Consider the following 24,140-nt stretch of genomic DNA (forward strand, 5'->3'; position numbering starts at 1 on the left):
ACGTCTGATTCATTTGCCAGACTAATCATCAGACACTAATCCCCCCCACTGCAATCTGCTCAGAGAAGTGGCAGTAGGCACGGCGGTGTGCGACTCAAATAATAAAAAAAAAAAAACTGAAAGGTATACAGCCACCCCATTAAGAGACTCCTTCAAAGAATAATATTAATCGTAATAACAAGCATCCACAAGTGAGCAAGGAAGGTGGCCACTTTGTTGGAGAATGACTGCTGTTTTGGCGGCGACTCTTGAAGTGGCGGTAATTTATGCATAGGACTCGTTCGCTATGCAAATGAGAGTGGTCAGGAATTGTGGGATAGGCGAGCTGCCTTGAACCGCACGATAAAAAAATAAAGAGCAATTATGTAGTTATTAGTGACAGAGGACACGGAGGAGAAAGGAAGAGACACACTTTTTTTTGCTCCCTGAAGCGTTAATTTGATTTCTGTGGGGTCTCGGCTGCATGTCCTTTTTGCAGGAGCTATGCTTTTGTTTTTATTTCAACACATTTTTTCAGGTTCTTTAAACTACAGGTTATTTACTTCACGATTAGCCTTAAACATCAATGAAGGTTTGAGAGAAATTGGAATCTATGTTAAATGGGCGTGTAAAGTCGGGTGTGTTTCTCGATAAGCCAAACAAAATGATTGTTGCATCATTAATTATATGAAAAAATATCTGAAAGTGCAGTACATCATTTAGAGATTTTTTTAAAAGCCAACATTTAAAGAAAAATACAAGTAAAAGTAGAAAAGAGAAAAAAAGGTAGAACATTAAAATGTTGACTTATTATATATATTATTGACTTATTTAATTTTTTTTAAATAGGTCAAAATACTGGTGACCCTAGGGTGTACACCTGCCTCTAATAGGCTCCAGCAGATCCCAGTGACCCTAATTAGGAATAAAGTGGGTATAGACAATGGATGGATGGAAATAAGTCAAAATAATAATAATCCTAATTCTTGATTTATCTCAGAAATGGCTATGGCTATCTTATTTGTTTAGAATTTCTTAACCAGTTAAATGAACTTGCTCATGGGCATTTAATGTCGATTTCTTTAAAATGTAAACTGGCGTAAATTTAGCGTAATCCAAATACAGCAATCTACTGAACACTTTAATACTGGGGTTTACAGTTACTACACATATTAATATTCCCTTCTGCCACAGTAATAACTATAACAGGCTGCATAACACTTAGTGGTCCTTGTAAATTCTTGACCTTCAAAGAGAAAATAAAGACTGATGACTTACTACCAGTGGGATTTAAACAGTTGGTAAATAAACCCACATAGAAACATCAGTAGATTCAGACATGTTGAAGGTTTACCTGTAATAGATGTGCTCCCAGGTGCTGCTCAAATATATCAGTGGCCAGTGAGTGACTGTTCCTCCGCACTACACAGCAGGACAGAGACAAAGATCAGTACAAAAACTAGACACAGAAATACGTCCTGATAAGTTTGCTTACACGTTCGCAACCCTGACTAAGCAGAGCCGTAAAACATCATTCTGGCTACAAACTACTCTGGCACTAAATTTATCATCGCTTATCATCACAGCAACAGTTTTAAAGCCTAAAATGACAGATGACCTGAATACCCAAATTCTCTACTCAAGTAAAAGTACAATTACTAAAAGTAAGACACTAAAGTACAGTTTCAAATGCACTCAAGATATAGTAGAGAAGTAGAAATTCTTAACTTTACTTAAAGTAAAGATACATGGAGAAAAAAAATATCTGCCTCAAATCACAGGCTGATTTCTGTTACTGATGTTAAATTAGGGCTCCACTAAACTAACAGCTTTATTGATAATCTCAGAAATGTTAGGTGTTAGCAATGATACAACTACGTGTAGATTTACAGCAATAAACAGATTTAAATCTCATTCAAGCTGCCTGATGCTAAAAAAGATATACTGTATGATTTTTATATTATGTAGTGTTTTAAAATGTTTAGAGTGCAAGTAGAGCTTTCTCTTAAGAAATGCAGCAGTCAAAAGCAAGTGAAAGAAATTACTGTAATGGTTGAGGAGGAGGTTATTACACTATAGTGTTGTTTAACTATGTCTGATTACAAAAATACATGGAAGTATTTCCTTAGATTTTCCCTTATAGAACTTTTTATTTCTGAACTTTTCAGCAGCAGAAACCAAACAAAATGGAATAAAATGTAGATTTCTTGCCAGAATAAAGATTAAAACTTTAAGAGTTAAATGACATCTATAACTATACAAAATGTCTGGCAGTGTTGCATCATTTAAAATAATAAAAATAATAATAAAATGACAAAACCCCTGTCTATATGTCACGGTCTCCTGGGGGTTCTCGATTCCCACTTCCCAGATAACAGAACCACTGTTCTAGATAACAGAGCACCTCCATTGTACGTCATGTACACACAGTGGGATAGCTAAGATAATGTATTTCGGAGTCAGTGAGTTTAACTGAGATGACAAACACACATGCTTATTCAGCCTCCTGCTGCAGTGGGGTGTCTGTCATGACACTGCAAACAAATTGGAAAATCAGACAAGTAACATTTACGAGCAAGCATCTCCTTTCATTTACAAAGTGTAAGCTCTGTCTTTGCTTCTGTCTTCACAGCAGGTGGTGTAATGGGACGTGTGTGTGTGTGTGTCTATTCCAAAGTGCAGGATGACAGTGTGCTTCTGCAGTGTGACAATGTTGCTGTTTCCGTGATACCTCTGGCATTTATAATATTTTCTTGCTACAAGATAGGATGTCTCACACACACACACACATACACAGACGCACATTTATACTCTTAAATCCAGCACAGGGACGACTGTCGGACAAAGCCATAGTGTCAGAGTGGGATGTCCCCCTCCTCAACCGAGAACAGGAATATCAATGAGTCTGGTCCTTTCAGAGGCCTCAAAAGGGGCTTCACACCCAGGCCAGGATAACCTCGATGTGTGTACAGAGGGGTGAGCTATACAGAGCACTACTTGTTCCCATTCTGGCTCTCAGGCACCCTCGATCTAAACACACAGTTTGGGCTGTGGCTATGAGCAATGCTGCCTTAACATAACAAATAAAGAGGTGAGGATAAGTCGTGAAAGCTGTCTGATGGATGAGTCTCTGTTTAGCAAAGGACAACCAACAACAGAGCAATGATTATGATGGAAATCAACATGATGATGATGAGGAGGAAGGAGATTAGAATGAGTCATGAAATGAACAATGTTTTCCTTTTTTAAAAAAGAAAAGAAAAGAAAAGCATGGATTTGTTTTTATAGAATACAAAACCAAAATTGATTAACTTGGGTGGAGTTGCAGAAAGGTTTGATCATGAAATATGAACTGTATAATGCATCACAGCTATGGTACTTTTATTCATATAATTTATATAATAATCATCATTTTAATTAATTAGGTTATGCCACATATGACACACTAAATAAGCTTTTGTAATTTATTTAGATAAACTTGTTATTGTATCTTTAATTCCAAACCAAAGTAACATCACATTAAAAGACTTTATTCAACTTTTGTTGTTTTTTACCAAGAGGCCAAGGTAACAGTAAAAATATAGTTTTGTCTTCCTTCAATATCAAATATTGATTCAATATTAAACAATATTTTCAGCAATACAGATACTGTGCTAGTGTCATGAGAGTACCATAACAGTTAACTTTAATATTAAAATAAAGTGGTCATCTCATGCTTTAAAAAATTGTTAGCAATAAGATGACAATATCCTTGCTAAATCTGTAACAACCTACCCTAAAATTGTAAAAAATCTAGTAAACTATAGCGAATGTTCTCTTTCCTCATGCGCTTCTTTTCTTTCTTTCATTTCTTCTGTTCCATATGACTTTGTCTTCTCTCTCTCATTCTCTCACCCTTCCTCTAGCCCAGATCCTATTAACCAAGTTAGGAGGTTACTATGGGAACTGTGACACTGGCCTTTTATTTCACTTAAGTTTGCTCAATCTAGTTGGCTGATAGGAATCGCAGGCTGATCCCCTGGCAACTTCTTTACAGGGAGGTGCTCATTATGCCCTAACCACCACCACCACCACCACCACCGCCTCCCTCCCCAACCCACCCCCACTACAGGGACCAAAAGAGACTGACAGAAGGAGAAAGGGAAAGAGAGAGGGAGACTCTAGTCACAACGTCCTTCTCTGGCGCAATTATGCTTTCATTCAGCCACCCTTCGTGCCCTCCCCGCTTTCTCTCTCTCTCCATCGTAAACTCACTCCTTATGCGGTCGAACATAATTTGAGTGCAATTAACGTCCCTTAAAAGCCTTTGCCACTTTAAACGCTGAGCATTAGGGGAAGACGGGCATCTAAAGCGTGTGTGTGTGTGTGTGTGTGTGTTTGTGTGTGCTGGGGAGGAGTGTGGAGAAGGGAATGGATGAAAGTCAGAAACAGCACAGAGAAACTGAGAGGGGAAGTCCATCCAAGGAGCAAAGTAAGATTCAAAAATTAAACTCACACTCACCATGCGGATCATTCCAAAGTATTTCTCAGGCAGTCGTATACAGCTTCAAGCCTATGAGTAAAGAAACTTCACCAGGATAGAGGGTGCTACAACTGGCTGTGGTAAATGAGTGATTTCTACAAACCATTCATACTGTACTTACGTAGTCATTCAAGGTGGGGTCTCTTTCCTATTACAGGCTTTTCTACTATACTATAAGGACAGATGTTTGTGGACATGCAACCATTCACACCCACACAGTGTCTGCTTCTTCCTCAAACAATTGCCACAAAGTTGGAAGCACAGAATTGTTTAGAATGTCTTTGTATATGTTGTAGCACCACAATTTCCCATCACCGGAACTACTGGAAGACCTGTTTCACGTTTGAAACATCTGGTTTGCCGAGAACACAAGTGGCCTCCACAGAGCCCTGACCTCAACCCTACTGAACACCATTGTGATGAACTGCAACACTGACTGCTCCCCTCAGCCTTCTCACCTAACATCCGTGCCTGATCTCATTAAGTTTTCTGGGGCTGAACAATCTCAAGTCCCCGCAGCCACACTCCAAAATCTAGTGAAAAGCCTCCTCAGACGAGTGGAGGTTACTATAACAGCAAAGGAGGAATGGGATGTGATCGGTCAGGTTTTTGGCCATATAGCGTACTGAAATATGTTTCTGTATCACATCTGATGTTATAACATTGTAAAACCCCCAAAATGGAGAAAACTGCATTCGGAAGATTCCATTTTGATTGGAGCATTACAAACATTTTGACACCTAGTACCTAATTATAAGCTGAACTGATTAGGCTTATATTAGTTTCACTAAAGCACATGTTTTTTGTGCTTTTTGCCAGAATTCAGTCATTGACATAGTCCATGGGTTTTCCTAGAGTGCTGACTTTTATCCAAAGCAGAAAAAAAACCCGGAGAGATAATACAATCCAAGCTGCTGTGGGGTAAAGGATCGCTCAGTAGCCCAGCAGTGGCTCTCTGACAGTCTTTGGATTTGAACTCACAACCTTTCAATCAGATCCTTAATCGTGAGGCCAAACCTGCCACCTGATGCATGGCTGAGTGTTGAAATGCCTTTCAGCTAATAATACAAATGATTAAATAGGTACAAGTATCAGAAATCAGATTGTTAATGGGTTTGACATATTTTCCAATCTGCATATCATATTGATTGACAGGAAATGGATCTCACACATTAGCACACAACAGAAATTGTGTTACAGCTTGTCACCTTGTCAGCAGATATTCAGAGCTCTGTTATTGGTTTTCTGTGGAAAATATAAAAAAGTGTGAACAAGGAGGGTTGTTGGTTTTTGCTACAGGTTTGTTTAATTTAAGGCCCTTTTAGAGCTTTCTGTTCTCTGCACTTTTGTGCACAATTGTGCGAAAAGTAAGTGTTTACTCCCCTCAAAGGACAGAATGTATGTAAGTTTAAGTAAGAGCATTGATGAATGCTCACTGGAAGGCAGGCAATTCTCAATAACCAGAATATTTGGCTTTAAGCCATTTCATCTTTTATAACATTCTACTAGAGTTCACTCTCATTACAAACTCATAAGACTTCACGCAGTGCTTAGCGTCTAAGCACAAATTTCCTGCTAAACTCTTTTGGGAATAAAAAAATGGATATAAGTAAAAATCAGTATCGGATCTTTGACCTGTTTCTGAGTTTTTCTATTAGTTTTTTCCGAATTTCCAATTTTTCTTTCACTTTTACCAGATGAGAAAATCTTCCAAATGTAATTTTCTATATAAAATGTGATGTATAACAGCTCATGAATCAGCCTTTTTGATCTCAAGGCAATGAGTTGGGTTTATGTTTAATTTCATAGAAGTTACTGTAAGTAGAAATGTTATGAGTGCTAATCCTAGCCCTAAGCCCAAGCTTACATTTTTAATATTTCATGCATCTGTGAAAATTGCTACAAATGTGTGAATGTCAGAACAACCTTTTCTTTTTCTTTTTTCAAAACGGTTTGTATTCATCTTCCTATGCGATCTAGTTAAAGAAGGCAATGGTATTCATGTTTTGTTTTTTTTTTCCATGAAGAAAAGACACAGATTACCACACAACAGGTAACAGGTTACCTTATTAACTGCCGTATATTGTAGAGCCAGTAGAGAGATTCAACTAAAGATAGAGGTGGATTGAAAAGAATGAATAGAAGATGAGGAAGGGTTGAATGGGTGTCCTCTGCAAGGGTGACATGAGTTAACCGTGTGATCAGCTGTGGTTTGAGAACGACAGACAGAAATGTTTTTCTACCAAAGTATTGCAAGGGAATTCTGTATCCTGAATCAGAAGCTTATTACCTAAACTTATATCTATCTATCTATCTATCTATCTATCTATCTATCTATCTATCTATCTATCTATCTATCTATCTATCTATCTATCTATCTATCTATCTACAGACACACAAACATGAACATATGTGTGAAGTCAACAAACAGAATTCTATACATCTAAGACAATATTTTCCCTCTTATCTTCCTCATCTATTGTTCCCCCCCGATCTCATCCTTAACTATCTTTCCACAGTTTTCTCTCCTTCTCTCTCTCTCTCTCTCTCTCATGCTCTTTCTCTCACTTCGTGTGAAGGTCATGCAATTGATTTTCCTCTGTCTATTCATTTTTCAAGACTGGCTTTGAAACGTGGGAAGCAGACAAAAGCCAGTCCCAAACCCGCCTCCCCCTCCTCTCTCTGCCTCTGCACTCTTTCTGCCTCCTCCCACCTCACCAGTGTGCGTTTGTGTGTGTCTGTGTGTGTGTGTGCATGGTGTGATGAGGTTGATGGGGGATACCACTACACACATCACCCCCCCAGGGGACTACCGGGGCTATGCTGCACCCAATTCCACATTCCTGCAGTGGAATTACAGCCATGCATCACGCTCAGTCCCCTCTCAGCTGTGCTTTGTCATGGTCCTCCACTGTGTCAGGCCATGAGGAAAGTCCAATTACACACTCATGAGCTAAATTAAAGGAATACCTCACCCAAAATTACGAAAGCTAAAAATCATTGAAAAGGTAAATTTCTAAAAACATCCTTAAACCTTTGAATATGGAAAAGTGTTCTGAACAACATTGCTCTACATTGCCTTCTGGAGGAGTTTCTGGTTGGCTGAAGTTAGGCGGTTACACTATGAACAGCAGGAATCATAATCATAATTTTAATAAACAACACACAGAGCAACACAACAAATATAAAACGGCCTGCAAATAGAGCTGTTCTTTATTGTTGTTTAAGATGTTAAAATATAAATATTAGAGCACCACTGGATTCTCAGTTTTCACAACTTTAATAGGAACACCTGTACACCTGCTCATTACTTATCCCGAGCATCAGAGAATATCTAATCATATGGCAGCATTGCAGTGCAGATACAGTTAAGCATCAGTTAACATTCACATCAAACGTTTGTGATCCCAGTGATTTTGACCGTGGCATGGATTTAGTGCCAGAGGGGCAAGTTCTGAGTAACTGCTGATCTCCTGGGCTTTCTCTAGAGGTTACACAGAATGATGCAAAAAAAAAAAAAAGTTCAGTAGCCATACATTCCTTGTTGATGAGAGAGATCAGAGTGAGACTGGTTCAAGTTGACAGAAGGGCTTTGTTAACTTCAAATAAGCTTTTGACAATAGTGGTAAGCAGAAAAGCATCTCAGAATGCATTGCACACCAAACCTTGAGCTGGATGACTTATAACAGCAGAAGACAGGGTTCCACTCCTGTCAGGCAAGAACAAGAATCTGAGGTTACAGTGGGCACAGACTCAGCAAAAACACTCAAACATCTGACGATGGAGAAAAAAAAAGATTTTTAAAACATATCCTGGTCTTTTTTCGTGGTCTTGGATGAAGGAGCAAGTGTTCAGTTGTCTAACCAAGTGATCCATAAGTGCAACAACATGCAGATTCATTAAAACATAACTGAACCTGCTGATATTGGAAAAATAATCAACTTTAGGAGTGGTTATACCACCTTGCTGTTGATTATTTTCCCATAACAGCATGACCTATTATGTTTAATTCCTTATTTAAAAACAGATACCCTTATGAAACCCTGGTATATTTTCAACCTACTGCTTTAATAAAAGCATTGCAGAAATGTTCCAAGGTGTTGGTTGTTCTGTGCTTCCTATGATTTTAGCTAGAGTTAGAGAATTGGCCTGTTTGTGAAACCGAGCATGTTCTGATAGAGAAAGCTCTACTCTAGTGCTTCACAGAAAAGTATCTTTTCTGGAGCTGGATGTTTTTTAGTATCTATAGACCAGAAATGAGTCCTACTTCCTTTAATGAAACATGCTTGAAATTCTTAAGTTCCTGAAAAGATTCCTGTGATGAAAACACTCCTACATTTACTGACAACCATAATTCATAATCTTATCTCTATTCTGCTGACTGGCCCATGTTAACATTCATACCATACACGTGTAAAGAAACGCCCCAAAATCCAGACTGATGCATGCATCCCATCAGCATCCTCTAATTTGAGCTTTTCTTGCACTCTAAAATATTATGTATATATTACACTTTTGATAACTAAAATGTGCATCAGAGACCAATCAGTGTATCAGTGTATAATGTGTATAAGAGACCAATAAATCAATCGCATTAATTTATCAACCTGAGTCAGAGAATGAAAAGAATGCATCAGGAGTGTCCCATTTGTTATAACACTCCTACACTACACTGTTGGCAAACCCATGCACTACATCACAATACATCACCACAGAGGGCAAATACCTAAGTGCACATAACAGCGTGGGGTAAAGGTCATATCGGCTTAAATCCTATTCCCTTTATCTCGCTGCAGTCGTAGGTGGTGTCTCTGCAGCACTAATTTTATAAGATTTTAGTGAAATATGTAGATACTGCATCATCATTTCAAAACACTAAAATAATGCGCTGCCCAGAAGGGTTATTACATCATAAAAGAAAAGAGCCTATCATGCTCTAATATGCAAATGCGGCCATGTAATGCAGGTTTAGGGAAAGAAGAGGATGGGTACCTTGAAAAGTTAAGGATTTTTACAATTTGCATATTTTTCACGAAGGTTAATCTACGTGCCAAATAATCGTTTCATTTCTTACCAAAGACCACATAAACAAGTACTATGACTGAGCAGCATTTACCTTAACCGTTAATGATATAAATTAGACAGTTTTTTTTCTTAATGGTGCTTCAAATTACCAGTTTTGACCAGCACCATGGACAGATGAGACGTTTTTGTCCGTTCTTCTTCACGCATTCTGTTTTCATCATCAACTTTTTTTTTTAAAAATAAGCAGTCAGTCAGTTCACTAATCAGACCAGAGAGGGTAAATAAAATGAAATATCAATGGAAGGCTGTGAAAACTCTCCCCTTACTGACCTAATGCCTCAAGCTCTGTAGCTGTCTTTAGATAAATAATTTACAAAAAAGCCACAACACAGAATCGGCTACAGAAGCAGCGCTGGTTCATGTTTAGAAAATGTGTAGCGCTGTGGAGATTATTCATACATTATTAGGCTCTGCTACAGTCATTTTCCAAGTTCGCTCTGCTGAAATGCTTTGCTGGGTCTGCATCTGGACCACAGTCTGCTATAGGTTATAGGTTGCTTTAGTGACTCTGTGGGATGACAATTGCTTTTTAGTGTAGACAAATCACATAAACCTTTGTGTCACTATAGGTATAAGATTGTTATTCAGAAGTATAATGCATTAGTTGCTCTCCACAGAAAAGTTCTGATCAAAGAAATTGGGCAAATGTGATTGGCAAGCAAGTAAGCTTTAAGAAGAGTACTGTCTGCTGGAGACTACATCTTTTCAGCTGTTGAATTATTGGCTTTTGCTAGACCTTGAATCTGTTATGTATAAGCCTGTGTTTCAGCCAGACACCAACCGGAGAAAATGTGTTTGGTGTTATGGCAGTAAACAATAAGCCATTTTACTGTTTTGTTCAACTGAATAACTAAAATGGGCCAAGTGGTGTGCAGCTCTGACAGTATGCCTGGTGCTGAAATTTTGCCCCCTATGTGCTGGAACCATCCCTCTGTCCCTGCGTGTACATGAAGCGCAGCGTGCTCTAATAGTGACTGAGCACATGCAATCCGGGTTTTGCCTCTTTAAGCATGGCTTCCTTTTACTGTGAGATCAAGTGTTGGTAGGTATGTGATAATGAGGATAAGTGAGCCACCACTGTTAGCTTACATTGTGTTTTTAGTCAATCGTCCACATGCACACACACACACGCGCACACACACACACACACAGAAACTCACAGTCGGGTTTCCCTCTTTCAGAAACACTGGGATATACACTCATGCAAGCGGACTACTAATTGTAGCTAAGCTGTTACACCTCTGTAATAATAGCAATTAAGCAACCCTTGTAATTATGCTCTGCTCGTTACATAGTTAATGCCCGTAATTACAAATTGCACAGATAATTTCCTCCTCCTTTGGAGTGCTGTCTCTTTTTCTCCAGTCATTTTGTTTGCATAGATCGGACGCATGTGAGTAAGAAAGACAGAGACAGAAAGCAACGCCTGGCTATTGTAGCAGCTGTGTGGAACTTTAATGCGACAGACATAATGAGGATCACACACAGAGTAAAACAGAGATGTTGCACATAAATAGACTCCTCTGGTCCGGCCACTTGTTAACAAGCTTCAGCAAGGACTCTCCCTCTTTTGTCCGGCTCAGCCGGCTCCGAGAAATATCCGCCCACAGGAAGCGGCTAATTGGCTCTCAGATCTATTGTTCAATTCACATTTATGATGAGCTTTACAGAGCATGAAATGAACAATAAGTTGAATCGGATGAGACCATGATGCCAAATGGTCTCAAAAATGAGTCCTCAAACAAAAAACACTGCATGAAGGTGACTGTAGATTTTGTTCCCAAAAAAACAGAGTTAGATATATATTTTTGTGCCACCTAAAGTTGCGAGTCAACCAGTAAATGCATTATTTCAGATGAGCCGTATTTAGCTCCGCATGACTGCAAGTGATTACTCCTGTGGCGCAATCTCAATTACTTTTCTTACTGTGTGTGTGTGTGTGTGTCTGTGTGTGTGTGTGAACTCCATCTCCCCACTCTACATTCTCTGCAATTTTTAAAGTGAAAGTATCCCCGGTGACATACACAGGCGACCTATAAGACAATAATAGCCTATTCCATTTAAATTCATAATTTAAATTAATAACGCATTTGTATTCATCGACAGCCTGCCACTGTCATGTTAGAATTGAGTTTGGCTGGAGCTTGCTCTCAGCCACCTCCGCTGTTAATAGCGCTCTCGTATGTGAATGGCTCTCTGATTGATGCTATTGTCAATAAGGGCCTCATACACATGGCAATTTTAAAGATATGTTGAAATTCTGTTTGTATTTTCCTCTAATAATTCCACTGAAATATTTACATTTCGCTTTCTTTCCCTACACGGTGGCACACGGAAAGATTTTTTCAATGCAAATATCTGCATTGAATGTACATATTTTACTGAAAGCAGTATTTCTTCTTCATTTTAATGCAAGACAGCACATACAAATGATTCATTACCCTTTATTCTTTTCAAAAACTGAAAGAAAGATAAAAGATGAAAGACAAAATAAATTCCTTAAGAGAGTTCAGAAATGGCTCATAGCCAGGTTCTGACCACTGAGGATGATGGATGGATGATGGAGTTTCAGACTGACAGGGAAATCAGCTACATTGATGCCAGAGGATGAAATGCATCTGAACATGACTTCGGGTGGTTTGAGCAGGTCTGTGTCGAAAAAACAGCATTTGCTGCCAGTGAGCTTATCTAATTTGAGACGGTTTAATAAAAGCTATATAAAAAAAAAATCATGGTTGAAATGAGATTAATGACCAAGCTTGGATGTAGAAGTCTTGTCTTTGAGCAATGAAGCTCTATCAAGGAAGATTAAATGAAGATTAGATGAAGCTGAAAACCTCACAGAAAAGTTTTAATTGATTATGAAACAAGCAAGTGGCATTACATCATAAAATCTAAAAAAATAAATAAATCAGGTTTCAATATAGCTTTGTATAAATAAGGGTTCATAAATTGTTATTACAAAGTAATTTTCTGTAATTTTAATACTAAAAATTGTGTTTTAAACTTTATAACATATTTACTTGTCAAAACTGTCTAGTCATATATATATATATATATATATATATATATATATATATATATATATATATATATATATATATATATATATTTACAAATTTCCTAATAATGAAAATCAGAGCTGTGAGTTGCAGTCAGTGCTCACCCTTGCAGTTATTGTCCCCCTCCAGCAGGGGGCTCCAGGGCGGGTCTCCCTGACTGGCAAAATGCCTCATATGCAGGTAGCTGATGGTCAGACGGATGACCGAGGCCTTGTCAAGCTGGCTGGTGATGGCACCAGGAAGAGGCAACATTTTGGCCAGCTCAAAAAACTCAAAGTTTTCTTTACCACGACGAGAGCGAGCTGCATTGCGAGACTTCTCCTTCCGCAGGTTTTGTAAACTGAGAGGAGATTGGAGAGAGAGTGGAAGACAGGATATGATTAGTTTGCGATTTCGGTGGGCAGAAGAATAAAATCATTCATTTGTTTTTTTGTTTTTTTTTTCAGACTAATGTTAAAACTCTTATAACAAATAATCCAGGGCATTTTCTATGATTTACCCGAGACTGAACAAACCTTAGTTGTGATGTTTACAGGCTTTAGATGCCGTTCAAGATTAAATTCAGATGGTTCAAATATCATTATTCATCTCAGATTTAATGAATATTACAAGTAGACAAACAAACAAACAAACAAACAAACAAACTGATGCCTCAAGCCCATTAAAAAAAGTTCTTGTCAGACTTTCACCTATTATCTGGACTTTCCCAGCTAATGAGAAAACATGCTGGACTTTGCAGCTAGTAACATTCTTTAAATAGCATGGTGCAAGGAATTATTGAGTTTTTGGAACTCTTACTCTCTACTAGGTTTTAAAGTGTGCGGAGAAATTTCCTACAATGTTTTTTGCAGCTATTTAGATCGGCTTGTCTAACCAACATTCTGAGTACATTATGAAACAAACCATTAATGCAGCTGATGAGTTTTTAAGGAACAATGTAATAATAATTCTACAATATTACGTTACAATCTAACTTTCTCGGATCTTGTTAAATACCTCATTAAGAATTCGGATAATGTTCTCTTTCAGCTTACATTTTTCAGGATTGATTTAAAGGAAATGTAATCTCTTTTTCCACATCACTAGAACACTAGATGTATATTTACAATTTACGTTTCCTAATGTATGTGAGCCTGTTGCTCGTAGAAATTCTTGGCTTTATTTCGAAATGACTCAAAGATCACTCAGTAGGTCAACGATAACAAGAAGAACAACAACAAAAACTCATGAAGGTGGTATCACACTTCTCCGCAGCTGTTGCAGCCTTTGTTTTGAGAGTGCTTTCAAATCACACCACTACAATTCCTCTATACTACAGCACTCAGGAGCAGGTCGAGGCTGAGAAAGCAGAGCTAACCTACGGTGGCAGCGAGGGAGCGATCAGCCTGTTCTCTGCCTGTTTCCATTAGCTGTGCCTGGTTCCAGGCAGGCACTAAACTGAGATCAGTCTAGTCAGTTAGGGCTTACTGATGTCACACCAGGAAGCTGCAGAAAAGGCTGGTCTTGGATCAGTTCTAGGGGGTTAATTCTTTGAAAGAATACAGACATTGAGCTCTTTTCACAGCCTGCCTCCTGGGTAGCAAGCCTCAAGTCTTGATTGAGGGATCAATGGAGAAGAAGGAGCATCTGAGAGGTAGGCCAGGTAGCCTGTCACTCTGATTGGGTATCGACCTGCCCTCAGTGGGGCCTGAGTGGGGGGAATTATGTTGTCACGGCGACTCCACAATTTGTGTCTGTGCTGGAAGAAAGAGCCGACATGCCCCCCTCACACACACCCCATGTCTGTGACATTGATTCTCATTCTGGGGGGCTGTAGATATGTAACAGCAAAGAGAAAGGGGAGGAATTCGAAGAGAAAAGAAGTGTGTGTGCATGCGTGTGTCTCACAGTATGACTATAGAGAAGAAAGGAAAAATAAATGAGCCTTCAAAAAAGCTTCATTTGTAAATAGTGGCTAGGAGCTTAGCTACAGCATATGTGTGATCTGTAAGGTGATTCAGGCAGGAAGAAATGATAGGTTAGATTTTGATGAAGTCGGGATTTGACTGGATTGTGAAAGGAAATTTATTCTTCCTCACCTGTGAGCGGAGTGTCCAGATTTTACAGCATCGTGTAACAAAGGACGGGTAAAAAGCACATTAACGTATGGTATCTGATAATTACATACAGGACAAAGGCCTTTCTGGTGTTCTTTCTTTTAGAGTTTAATACTACATTGCCCTAAATCGATATGAACTGCTGTGTCTGCTGATGCCACATTGCTGCAGAAAGCTGATTGGTTGATTAATTTTCTATAACAGCAGCTCTTACAAGTCGACGCTGCACGGTTTATATTAATGCACTTGTTTCTAATGTGTTATAATTTCTACAGTAACAAGATACACTATTACTTGCTTGGCAATTTGTTCATAGAAGACGTTTATTTAGTGTTTTTGTAAGGTGACTAACTTTATAAAGCAATAAAAATGTATGACCTGTCATTTTTTAAGTAAATACATTTTCAGCATTGGCAAATTGCTGCTGTATAAGAGGAATAAAACACTCCAGGATGTCAAGTCAAGTCAAAAGTCAAAGAAGTTTTTATTGTCATTTCGACTACATATAGCTGATGCAGTACATAGTGAATAAAACAACGATCCTCTTGGACCCCGGTGCTACACAGACGCAGAGCTACATAAGACAACGCAGAACTAAGGACTAAAATTTATCTATTTGCATAAGGTGTGTTGTTATTGGAAAATTTCATTGACACACCAGCCTGTCATTGATTACTATCCTACACCAATTTTATTCCTTATATAAATTGCACATGAGGAATAATCCTCTCAGAAGCGATTTGAGATCCGAGCAGTGTCGATAGGAATTGTTTTCAAAGGCTTATATTATTTTATTATAACTTCACGCCAAACATACAGTAGACAATGTATAGAGGTTTACACGTCATTACATTCTGAAGGATGAAAATGTCAATATGTAGTTTTTCCTGAGACTCATGCTGATCAATTCTGCATGTTAGCTCGAATCCAAGAACTAACAAGGGAACAAAAATATGTCGTGTTGTCCTTAAGTAAAGTGCATAACTGTGTGTGAGTAAGAATATGTGTCTATTAATCTGCACATGAGTCTCTTGAATCTTCTCTCTGTTTACTAATAACAGTTGTGCTGTGTTCTCTCACTGCCTGTAAAACAGACGTGTTGTGTGTGAAAGAGCCCTTTAAAACATCTCGTTATTACACCAGAACGTCTCTGGAGAGGCACGATCAATACGGCACCATCGATTACGCTGAGTTTTATATCCACCTACAGACGAGGCGACGTTAATAATTCCACTGAAATTTCTTTAATGTCTCACAAATGGAACGAAGCGCGGTCCGTCACGTACTGAGGGAAGTTTATCCCTGCACGTGCACTATATCTTAGTGTATTTCAGCCTGACTGTGTTGTGTTATTAGGTGTGTGGGTCTGAAAGTAACTTACCCCTGAGGATTGGCAGCAAAACCTGATTATTAATTTATGTGCATTTTGTGCTGAAATTTAGTTTTGTTTTGATTTTTTGATTGTTTGGAGCATTTATTTTTCGGACATTCCTTGCTGTCCAGTTTTGATGAGGTGCGATTTTGTTTTATTCACCTTCTTATTAATATAATTGGACTGATTAAAATTCAGGCTTCTAAATTCATTACAATTCACATGACACAGTGTTCACAAAAAGTTATAAAGTGACAAAGACTAAAGTTAGAGTTTGTAATCCGGTGAGATTCCCCGTGCTAGTTCATTTTATAGTTTCATATGTTTTTGTGATAACAGGTTTATTTAGGAGAATATTTTTGGAACATCTCCTCCTTTAACCAATTTAGTCTTTACTTTTGTTAAGTAAAGACTAAAGTAAAATTAAGTAAATACTCTCTAACTTTTGTTCTCAATTCTTTGAAGGATCATTTTTAGGACAAGCTGTAATGTAATTTGTGTGAATGTAAACTGTAATAGTGAGCAGAAATGACACAGATATATGTATATAAATACATATTCATGGTTTCTACACATGCATGATTATTGAAATGTATAACACGCAGTCTCACCAGGGCAGGGTGGGCGGCTTGGCGAGGAGTCCTTGCAGGAAGTCCCACTCCACACTAACACACTTTCCCTCGCTGACGAACGGCATGGCCGCCATCCTGTACTACGCACGCCGCCGCCTCTAATGCAGGCTGCGATCGGCCGAGGCTATGTCAGACCCAGATCTCCCGCAGAGGGGCTGAAGAGACGAGGAGATAGAAGACAAGAGGGATGAAGAGAGAGGTTAGCAGATCAAGTCACAACCCTCATGTTTTGTTGATTAGTTCAAAATGGCAATTTGTCCTAAACAATCTCTTCTGTAGAAATACAACTGCAAAATATATACAAAAAAATTTATTTATATTACTTTATATAATATATATTTTACCTGTTATTTGGAATACAAACAATATTTAAAGAATCAGACAAACAAAACACCTTAACATGGTTTACATGATGTGTGAAAGACCTTTTTCTCAAAATGATCTCAACATAATGTCTGTAATATAGATATGAATTATTGAAAATGACAGCAACCCTCAAATGATCACACTGAATGATGCAAATACACCCATACATACTCATCTGGTCCAGTGTCCAGAGTTTCTATTGCCATTTCAGTGGAATCCCCAGTGCTTGGCTAGTCTGTATGACATTTAAAGGGCTGGCTTGCCCTCCAGCAGCCTGGTGTCACCCCCACCAGTGTTCGCTACCCTCTGGCCAGCCCTGGGTGCCACTCAGCACTATCGTTGATCTAAACCACTCTGGCATAAAGCCCTGGACTTACATCACCTCTCTGACCTTACCTGGCACACGCATAGACACACACCGACATCCGTGTGACCTCTGGTGTGAGTCGATGAAATCTATGACCTGACATTCAACCCAGCTAAACCTGCATTAGCAGCTGCTTAACGTTGGACTATCCGCTTCATCGTGACTGAGGAAAGCTTAGGGACTAAATAAGAACATATACATGATGTGGTTTGAAATGATGTGGTTAATGATGTCAGCAGACCTGAGAACAGCTTATACACTGCTTCCGATAGAGAACTGACCAGAGGTTTTCACAGGAGAGTTGCTTGGGGACCACTGAATCGTTGTGGATGAGAAATTCTTGCCCCTGATTGAGGCTGCATGTGAGACCAAAATGCAATCTGAAGAAATATCTATCAGACAGAAATATATTTTCGGATTTAAATCCTGCATTTACTTTATGGAGCACAAAAAATTATTAGACAAAACAAGTTAAAAACAAAACAAAACTTTGTTTCAATGAGAAAGAATATACATGAGGGTGGACGGACAATCTGCCAGATGTTATAAGTTAAATAGAATCAGTGTGTGTTATTTAATGACCTTTGTGAATGCCATTTTGCTAACTAGCTAAAATATATTTAAAGGCCTTATTTTTCTTACTAGCTAGAAAGTTCTTTTGAAAATATGAAAGAAAGAACATTCCATACTTTGACAAAAAACAAACATGGAAACTAAAGGGGGAATAAGCGTGGCTTAGCTACAAACAAGAGGACTGACCATGCTAGCTGTTGCTAGTAAGATACCATTCTAGTTCATTTTAGTGGCTCGCTAGCATCATATCTTCAAGCAACTTTCTACACATGTAACTGTGAGTAGAATAGAACTGTGTGTAACTGTCCTTTGTGTGTTAAACACTCTCAGGGCTCTTATTTAAATTTTTAAGGTACGTAGTTAGCTAATTTGCGAATAATTGCTGAGATAATTATATTACGATGAGTGAATATTTAATGAGGCAGCTTGAGCTTGTGTCATAAGTGAAGAAAGTGTCTTTTGACACAAATGAACAAACATATTTTAGAGTGTAGGCCAACCCCATGTAATTTATAGCTAGTCGATGATAGACCATTATCTATTTACTAGCCAAATCTGAGTGTTCTTCACTGAAAGTCACTGAAACTACAAAGACATACACTGTGAAAATACCAGCTATGACATCTCTCTTCTGTGAATGTTCATAGGATCAAAGTAAGATAAGCTACACTCCTAAATGCTCATCTCTCTCTCTCTCTCTCTCTCTCTCTCATGTTATCAACCCTATCAAAGTCCTCTCTGGTATTTAGTCTATCTCTTCCTCCATCTAATCATCAGAATCTTTCTCTCCACCCTCACTAACTCTTTAGACGTAGCGGAGTGCCGTCCACCATAATCATTTAATTAACTTTATAACCCGTAGCTGTTTGTGACATTATGCATGTTCTTTAAAAATGGACGCACCCAAAGACCTACCCATGAGCAAAGAGTGAAGCAGCTCGTCACCTAAGATAAGACAAATTCGATGTCAAAAGTGTCACTTCTGTACTAGCAATATAAACAAGTGTTTAGATGTGATTCTGATTCAGCAGCCGGCTTACAAAATACAAGTGCAAAATTTTGTGCACCCTTAGAACAACATGAATTTCTACCAATCAAACATAATGAGAGCTAATTTTTGCAGAGTCAGAGCCTGTAAATCAGTCTGGAGATGGTTAATATTAAGGTTTTAATATAAATTGTCTATTACAGAATAAGTATGCCTATGCTATACCGGTCTTCCTTCTTTAAATCATGAAAAGGCAAATTATCTTTTAAAACATTTTTTTCCCAGTTGATTATGTCTTATGTTTGTGTATTGCTATGTAGCAGCACTTTTCTTCTTCTTCTTCTTCTGCTTTTCTTTTTGTGGATAAATGACAAAGGTACATTTGCCTTTTTTTCCCACTCAAAAACAAGAAGGATATAAACCTTTGCACTCAGTTGTACCCTTTTTTATTCCACTCTGTGGGATGAGAAAATATTTACACAGCCGATGATTTAACTTAAATATAATCCTGACAAGTTGTGATAAAACCATTCTGTACCATTGCGTAAAATAATTTTTTTTTTAAATGTGTATGATTTACATTGTCTGTGAAGATTCTCTGTCATCTGGAAGTTGTGTCCATGTCAACTGGACTTGTTTTTAGTTAGATTGAAACGTTTTCCTACTCACCTGAGCAGCTTCTTCAGTCTATGATTTACATTGCAGTTTTTTTCTTGCTTTACCACTTGATATATAATTTTTTTTTTTTAAAAATCTATCATTTTGTCCATCATGCAAATGTCTAGGGTTGATTTCTGGGTATTCAGAAACATTATATAATTGTTACTATTGATATTTTTAAATATTAATAATTATTATAATAATGATAATAATAATAAAAACATTTATACATGACTAAAGTTGATGTGCACCAATGTGATCCAGATTATCATCTAAGGCTGTAAGACTGTACATTTTATATATATAAATTTATACCAAGGTATTTTTGTGCTATTCTTTTGAGATTTGTCCAATAAAGTGTAAAGCTGTTCTTTTTTCTTTTTTTTTTTGAAGACTAACAAAGTCCACTGTGCCTTAAACTCTTGGCCCTGAGAGAAGTAATGGCAGGTTCTGGTGGCTGGTGGGTTTGCACTGTGGCTGGAACACAGAAGCACGCTGGGGACGGGGCAACGGTTGGGGATGAGGCCAGGGTTTATGTTTGGCAGAGCTTGGGCTGTTTGTTTTCAGAAGGGATCATTAATTAGGGCCTCCAGCTGTCAGAGCTTCGTTAGCATGCTCCGCCCCACCCCTCAGAGAGGCCAAACAAGGAAATGAACACATTAAAGCCACTTTGCACGCACACAATGCAGCTATCCAGCTTCAAACACACACACACACACACAAATCCCAGTGTTATTCACCCCATATTTACATGCCAGATGTTACGTTGCCATTCTGTTTTTAAATGTCACACACACACTTGTATGGAGATGACCACCAGATTTCTAGTCAGCTGTGGAAACTTTTTTTTTTTTTTCAGGACCTTGACCTTCAGGTGGTCATTTCACCACTAAAAGCTGATTGAGTACAGGCAGATCACGTGGAGTAAGGCACTTGTTAAATGTTTCTCAGTAACCTCACTCGCTACTCTATATACACTTTACGGAAAACTTAAAGTCATCGAAAGAATGTAATGAACATCGGAGCTTACGCTAAATTGTAATAAAACACTTCTTGATCTTCTACTGCTGTTGTTCACAGCGCACTATGGCGCAAAGTTAAGCTCATGACCCACTGTGACTGGTCATTAAAAACATTTTGCAGCCACTCAGCAGGTATACTTGCCAACGCCTGAATGGTCTCCATGTTTTTTTTTTGTTTTTTTTTTAATTTTATATTTGTTTTAGTTTACTGTCCACTAATCACTAATTATGGTTTTCCCATCTGTTTCCATTCACTCCACTGCCCCTAACAAAACATTACCCTGTTTGACGCTTCATACTCATGCCACCTATCACTTTCCCTCATCATTTTCTTGTGTGCTGTCTGTTCTGTCACTATTTAACTGGACGTTTTACACCAACATTATGTTTTCCAAATTTCTTCTAGCTAGATTTCCATGCTGTGAAAACAGATAAACAGAAGACAGAACAGAAACCACAATTTTCTTATCCAGCTATGCGATAAGGGTGACTGGAGGAAGTACGGTCAGACTGTGAGAAGAGAAAAGCATATCAGAAATGGAACAGAAATTTAGTATAAATTTAGTATATCTGATGATCCATGGTAATACTGTATAGTTTATATATCTGTTGGATATGCTTGCAATAATGTAAATAACCCTGTCGCATTAAGATATATGGATCTATATATATATATATAAGATATACTCATTACCAATCAAAGGTAAGTACATGCCAGATTAATCACCTTCAACACATTTTTCATAAAGGTGTATGGTTAAAAAATTGTATTTAAGTAGATAAAAAAATTCTACAAAAAAAAGTAGTTGTCATATAGAGCCTAGGAGCAGGGAACTTTAAGTAAAGCCTAAAGTTGCCAAGATCCGTCACAAATATTTAATTACAAATATTTTCAAATGATTTATGCATAATTGCATATTTACTAAATAGTAGTAAATAGTTGAAAAAGAGAACCGCTATATGGTCAGGTATATCCACACGCAGTTATTATTATATTATTATTATTATTATTATATTATATAGTAGATATTCCAAAAAAAAATTTCTCCTCATCTAAATTACATTCAGAATTCAGGTGAAGTCTCATATTTTCTGACTACTGATCAGTCAGCACTGTCCATCTTGCTCCCTCTCTCTCTTTTTTTAAGTAGTCTGTCCTCTTGTCTTTCTGAGCAAACGCCTATGTTTTTTCATGCCCGACCTTGGCGGTTCGCAATCATTCCCCCCTCCAAGGTTCCCCTCATCTCTCCAGGGCTGGAGCTCACGGCTTTGCTTTTCCTACACCATTAATTATCTAATGGAATCAATACACAGTTTGATTAGATCAAAATGACCCTGCCCCGCCCCTGACCAGCTGCAGATATGATGAGGGTGAAGCAATGGACAGCGAGTGAGACCAATCAGCATGTCGAGCTCCTGATCTTGTCTTTTTCCCTCACAATGAATGAACAGTAACTCTACCAAAGAAAAAAAAGGGTGTGTAGATGCATATTAGCGGATGTTTACGTGTGAAAGAGGAAAAGAAAAGCAAATGTTTTTAAACTTTGCCTAACAATGCATATATTTAATGCAGTCGATCCTTTCTTTCTTTCTTTCTTTCTTTATTCATGAAAGGAAACACTTTCAATGGAAACCTTCCATATTCGCTAAGGCATTAAGGAATATTTAGTAGATGAGGTTATAAACTTAGTTTTCTTACACATCGTTATGAAGAACTTAACCACAATAAAAACTAAAAGAACACACACACACACACACAAATTACACACAACACATAGCAATGATCACCCAGCTCCATGCAGAACAGATTCCCTTGAAGCACAGAAAGGATGGTGTGTATATTTCCGAGCATTAATACTGTACACATGCTCCATTATTTAATACAGCAGAATCTCAATCTGAAGTCAGAATTTATTAATAAATTATGATTTTTTTTTTTACTGGTTTTAATATTAATAGGTTATTTTAGACGTGATTTAGATCTTTGATAGATATATCATGTAGATATGTTATTTATATACCATGTCTAAATATGTCTGAATATACAATGTGGATCCATCTATCTTTCCATCCATCTATCTATCTTTATACACCAAGTTATAAGAGAGAGTGACTGATCAGCTTTAGGCACCTGTTTGCACTGTATGCACTCAGTCCACTTTTATGTATTTCCCAGGCTGAAAACAACGCTTCCACTTTTTTTTGAAGCAGCACTGTGTATATGAAGTATATAAAAATATCTGTGTGTGTCCCTGCAGAGTGGGTTATGAATGGCAGAAGATGTTATGTAAGGGCCACAGCGGGCTCCAGTGGACAGGCTGACCACAGATCAGGTCAACCGAGTGTGACACCAACAGCCTCTTCCTGACACTCCACTGACACTGTCTGTCACTGAACCTGTCCGTCGCGTTCTGTGCATATGTATGTGTGTGTGTATGTGTGTGTGTGTGTTGCACCGTAAACAGTCCTATTGCTCTCTCACCTCAGTCTCTCCAAATGTGTGGGAGCTTATGACAGCATTAAGACTCCAACAGTCCCCATCATTGTGTGTATGTTTATATTTTCCTTTCCAATTCTACAGTTTCAACTTAATATTTCCAGAGAAGTCTGTATGATCAGTAGAGTTGGAGAAGTACATATATGATGTATCGCTCATTCACTGTACAGGAAAGCATGGAAGAAATTACATTGCAAAATATTCTAAACCCTCATGAGTCTATTTAACCTGAAATTAAGGTCCTCTAGAACACAGCAGCCTTAATGGTTAAAAAGAGATATTTTGCAGACGATTTTAGGATTAAATCAGACGCCTTAGGAGAAACAGAGATTTTTTTTTGAGGAAAAAACTAAAACAAAAATGAGCTATGGACAGCAAAAAGAAAAGAAAACAGAGTGTCTCGACTCTCTCTCTCTCTCTCTCTCTCCCTCACACACACACACACACATATCAGTAAACACTTTAATCTCAGATTAACTGTTTGAGCTTTTTAAGTCTTTATCGCATCACTAAGCTGTTCTCCAGCCTGCTGCTTTACAAAACTTTTCACCAAAGTGGCAGTGTTTATCTGGTATTCATCTTTATTACTTTGATCGGGATGAATTAAAAAAAGGTCTTATCTTCATATATTTATTAAGAAACTGGATTAATTTGGCAATAAACACTTCAGAAGGAAATTAGGATGAAATTGATGTTTAAGGTAGACGCATCACAGATAAATATAGTTGCTTCTGATAAATACTGATCAAAACAAATGGCCTATGTATATTTATTTATTAGAGTAGCCAATACACCTATTTGCTGTTGAGGTTGGAGGAAACTGGAGTACCTGGAGGAAGCCCATGCTGGGAGCAGTTTCAGTGGAATAAAAATAATTATAATTATAATAATAATAATAATACATTTTGTTTGTTGTTAA

At 37.9% G+C, this 24,140-nt stretch overlaps 1 protein-coding gene across 1 annotated transcript in view; it reads right to left on the reverse strand.

Annotated features, from left to right (window-relative positions):
• Window positions 1–24,140, reverse strand: part of npas1 (neuronal PAS domain protein 1) — a 37,209-nt gene that overhangs the window by 11,685 nt on the left and 1,384 nt on the right. The window contains exons 2-4 of the mRNA XM_058413711.1: window positions 16,728–16,903; window positions 12,753–12,988; window positions 1,334–1,401 (exon numbers count right to left, since the gene is read on the reverse strand). Of these exons, the coding sequence (XP_058269694.1) occupies window positions 1,334–1,401; window positions 12,753–12,988; window positions 16,728–16,822 (399 nt within the window). The 5' untranslated portion in view covers window positions 16,823–16,903. The remainder of the gene's footprint in view (window positions 1–1,333; window positions 1,402–12,752; window positions 12,989–16,727; window positions 16,904–24,140) is intronic.

Source organism: Hemibagrus wyckioides, linkage group LG17 (genome assembly GCF_019097595.1).
Source record: "Hemibagrus wyckioides isolate EC202008001 linkage group LG17, SWU_Hwy_1.0, whole genome shotgun sequence".
NCBI classification, from domain to species: domain Eukaryota; kingdom Metazoa; phylum Chordata; class Actinopteri; order Siluriformes; family Bagridae; genus Hemibagrus; species Hemibagrus wyckioides.